The sequence below is a fragment of the Buceros rhinoceros genome, unplaced genomic scaffold (assembly GCF_000710305.1).
Source record: "Buceros rhinoceros silvestris isolate BGI_N320 unplaced genomic scaffold, ASM71030v1 scaffold47517, whole genome shotgun sequence".
In the NCBI taxonomy this organism is placed as follows: Eukaryota; Metazoa; Chordata; class Aves; order Bucerotiformes; family Bucerotidae; genus Buceros; species Buceros rhinoceros.
Window position 1 is genome coordinate 1 of NW_010422480.1, and position 4,010 is coordinate 4,010.

At 55.9% G+C, this 4,010-nt stretch overlaps 1 protein-coding gene across 1 annotated transcript; it reads left to right on the forward strand.

Annotated features, from left to right (window-relative positions):
• Positions 1-349: 349 nt before the first annotated feature.
• AARSD1 (alanyl-tRNA synthetase domain containing 1) lies at positions 350-3,799 on the forward strand (the record flags this gene model as incomplete). Its single annotated transcript, XM_010140036.1, has 9 exons — positions 350-407; positions 760-916; positions 1,010-1,126; positions 1,786-1,916; positions 2,079-2,145; positions 2,338-2,429; positions 2,694-2,748; positions 3,319-3,413; positions 3,585-3,799. Coding segments are annotated over 9 exons (908 nt in total), but the record flags the coding sequence as incomplete, so codon positions are not given.
• Between the last annotated feature and the right edge of the window lie 211 nt (positions 3,800-4,010).

Consider the following 4,010-nt stretch of genomic DNA (forward strand, 5'->3'; position numbering starts at 1 on the left):
CGTGGGGAGGGGGAGGCCCGAGAGCGCTGCCCCACCGCCCATCCCGGGGCCTCCCTGCGGGGTCTCCTTGGCCGGTGAACAAACCCGCTGGCCACAGGTGGGCACCTGCTTCGGAGCCTTCAGAGTGCACGGTGGTGTGCTCAGGGTCCCGAGGCCCACGAGGCGAGGGCAAGGGCAATGGCTGTCTCTTCTCTCTGCTCCTAAGCAGTAGCATAAGCCCCAGCACTGAGCATGCGTCTGGGCATTTGCAAATGTCATGGGAAATGTCATCAGAAAATTTGCAGATTGACTGCAAATCCCTCCCTGCATCCAGTGACACTCAAAGCTGTTGCTTGTATGTCTCTTCCAGGACAACATCTCATCACTGCCATCGCAGAACAGATGTTTGGATTCAAGACAACTTCATGGTGAGCAGGGAAAAGGCTCCTTCTGACCCCAGCCTTAATTAGGTCAGGCATCTGCTGCCGTGCTGGGTCACAAACATTGATAAAGCAAAAGCAGTTTGTCCTTGGACATTTCACTCGAGCTCAGAGGGCCTGGGAGAGGTGACTGAACTAGAGAGAAGCTGTACAAAGTATTTGCTCTGTCTTGTCCTCCAAGTGTGTGTAGTGCATCTGGTGTTCTGTAAATAAGCGGGGGAGGGGGGAGGTTTTTCTTGTTTCAGTCACCACAGTCCCAGCAGTGGGGTGGCACTTGGTGCTGCAGAGGGACTTTTCAGCTGGTCGTAGCTGCAGCAGTGGATGTTCTTCATGGGTGCAGGGAACTGGGCCGTCAGCGAAGTGTCATTGAGCTGGACACCCCCTCCATGACTGCAGAACAAGTAGAGGCCCTGGAGAGGAGCGTGAATGAGAAGATCCGGGAGAGGGTTCCCGTGGTGGTGAGGGAACTGGCTGCAGACGACCCTGAAATTGAGACAGTGAGTGGCGGGGAGAGAGCTGGTGATATCCGTTGGTCCGAAATAACCGTGGCACGGAGCTCACCTGGTTTGCCGTTGTCCTCCTTTTGCTAGGTGAGAAGCCGTGGTTTGCCAGACGACCACGCGGGGCCGGTGCGGGTTGTTGACATCGAAGGCATAGACTCCAACATGTGCTGCGGGACTCACGTCTCCAACCTGAGCGACTTGCAGGTGGGGCTGCAGCCGAGCTGCCTTTGGGAGCCTCGCACTGCGCATTCAGGCCTGGCACAGCAGAAGCCCTGAGATCTGGGTCTGCTGGAAGTGGTCCGGTGGTCCAGGGGCTGGTGGGAGCCCCGTGCTGGGTGAGCCCCTGCGGGGCCACAGTCTCTGTCCCATCGGTCAGGCTCTGTTCGTTTGCTGAGACAGGAGCCGGCCCCGGCCGGCTGGCTGGTGTGTTCTGAACTGCTGGTGCCGCTGCCGAGGGCACGTGGTGTGTTGCCATGTGGCAGATCTCTCCTGGGTTTCCAGCCACTTGCTTCCTCTGCTTAAAGCGCTGATATTTCAGAGTGTTTGTCATGAGTGAGGAATCCTCTGTGCAGGGAGATGGAGATAAATTTCCAGAGCTGCCTTTAAGTGTTTGTCGTGTGAGTCACTTGCTGGAGCCTGTGTCCCAGCAGAGACATCCAGATGTGCTGCAGAGCGCAGGGTGACTGGCAGATGTTATTAATTCCACCGCCTCACCATCCTTGACCTTACGGCTGATTTTTGTCAGTTTATTTTTGCTGGCAGAGAGCCAGCACTCACAAGGCACAGTCTGGTAGGAACTGAGCACCTGTGTGAGTGTAAGCAAAGAACTGTTCTCTTCTGACCGGGGCGATCTTCTTTTTAAGGTTATTAAACTCCTTGGCACAGAAAAAGGGAAAAAGAACAAAACCAACTTGGTGTTCCTGGCAGGAGACAGAGTGCTGAAGTCAGTTGAACAAAGTCACCGCACCGAGAAGGCTCTGACGGCACTGCTCAAGTAACGCCCTTCCCCTTGGATGATTTCATCTTGCTCTTCCCTCTGACAAACGCCACACCAGCCCCAGGGCACAGCCCTGCGGCGGCGTTACCTGCTTCTGCTCCTATAAGAAATCCTTCCTTTGTCCCGCAGTGTCCGTCCAAATTCTCCTTGTTCTTTCAGAAACGGACCGGGCGAGCACGTGGAGGCCGTGAAGAGGCTGCAGAGTTCTGTGAAGCTGCTGCAGAAGGTGTGAGGGTGGCTGAGAACAGCAGACTGTGGCTGCTGCCTGCAGACCCGAGCGTTAGTCAGGACCGCGGGGAGCCAGGGGAGGACAGCAGTTTGTGTGGACATCCTGAAACTGCCGGTGCCTCCGGGAGCGCAGCTCGCTGTCCGCGCTGCCTGCCCGCTCTGCAGCGCAGGTCGTTGGCTTTTCTTTCAGAGTAACCTGAACCTGCTCAGAGACATGGCTGTTCTGGTGGCCCGGGACTTCAAAAGCAGACCTGCCCGCAGCCAGCTCTTCGTGTTCCACAGGTATGGGGCGCTGCAGGGGAAAGGGCCGAGTGGCATCTCACACGTTTTAGGGCAGCTGCATCTCTCTGACCCCTATTCAGGCTTGTTTCTCAAGGAAGAGTATAAACAAGGTGAACGGGACGTTGAGCTGCCTGGGAGAGATAGAAAACCACTGGCCAAACCCCAGGCCCACCAGGCCTTTGGTTCCTCATTGGTACTTCAGACTCTAGAGGAGGGTTTTGCTTCTTTCTGAAGTGTTGGTTTTTTTTTTATCCCTCCATACAGGAAAGAGGGTGACTCTGAATTTATGAATATCATCGCTAATGAGATTGGGACAGAGGTGAGTCACTGCTGAAGACTAACCTGACACTGCTGGCTGTGTCATTCAGGCTGTACCACGTGTGTACCGTAGCCACAAGCTACAGGTCTGTTTCCTTTCAAAAATTACGTGAGGTTGTTGCCCCAGCAGCCTCAGTCTGCAGGGGAATCCTCCACAGCCGAGGAACACAACAGTGAAAATTCAGAGCACTGTAGAAGAGCCTGTCCCCCCAAGAGCTGTACAGAACCTCGAGCAGGGCAGGGCAGGGCAGGACAGGGCAGGGCAGGACAGGACACACTATTTCGGTCATAATGGACCTACAACAGTCATCTCATCCATCTGCCAACCGTATCCTTTTAGCTCAGGATATGCCAGTACCTGTTCTGTCCCCCACAACATGAGATTGAGCATAAAAGGTTCAAACGCCTCCTCCCTTTTACTTCCTTCAGGTTGAGTCTCTGTCTCGGTAACGCACGCACACATCTGAGCTGGTCGGGTGCTTGGATGGGTCCTGCGGCCAGTGTCGCTGTCCTCTCCTGGTCAAGGAGGACACTGGTTGTTCTGGAGCAAGGTCCGTCTCTCTGTCCACAGGAAACCCTGCTGTTCCTGACTGTGGGAGATGAAAAAGAAGCAGGACTCTTTCTTCTGGCTGGACCTGTTGAAGCGGTTGAGAATTTAGGTCCCAGGTAACGTGTTCTGTGGTTTCTTTAAAATGAGTGAGAATTTGAACATTGCAGGCGAAGCAGCTGAGCAGTACGATCAGGGCACGGCTCCTCATCTGCTGTCTGGAGCAGGCGGGGACAGGCCACTCCTCTGTGCCGGTGGGTGCCCTTCAGCCCGTGCTGTGGTTGCTGCAGGGTGGCCGAGCTGCTGGGAGGCAAAGGAGCTGGGAAGAGGGGCCGCTTCCAGGGCAAGGCAACCACGATGAGTCGGCGAGGAGAAGTGCAAGCTCTGCTCCAGGAATTCATCAGCCACCAAAGCCCTGAAGTGTAAGAACAGCTCCCAAGGCAGGGCTGTCTCTTTGCTTTGCACAAATGCCACCAACTTCTCTCCCGGAGAATAAAGACTTAAACCCCACGGCTGGAGCACGCAGGCGCTGTGTGAGCCGCGGTGGTGCTCCTGGAAAACGGGGACGGATCTGCTGTCCACGTGCTGCTGCGGGGCTTCTTCCAGTGCCCCAGACAAGTGGTGGGCATCTCGGGTGACAAGCGTTCCGCAGCCTTCACAAGCGCACCAAGGGACAGGGTCCCGAACCGGCCGGGGCAGAGAGCAGCGGGGAGGGA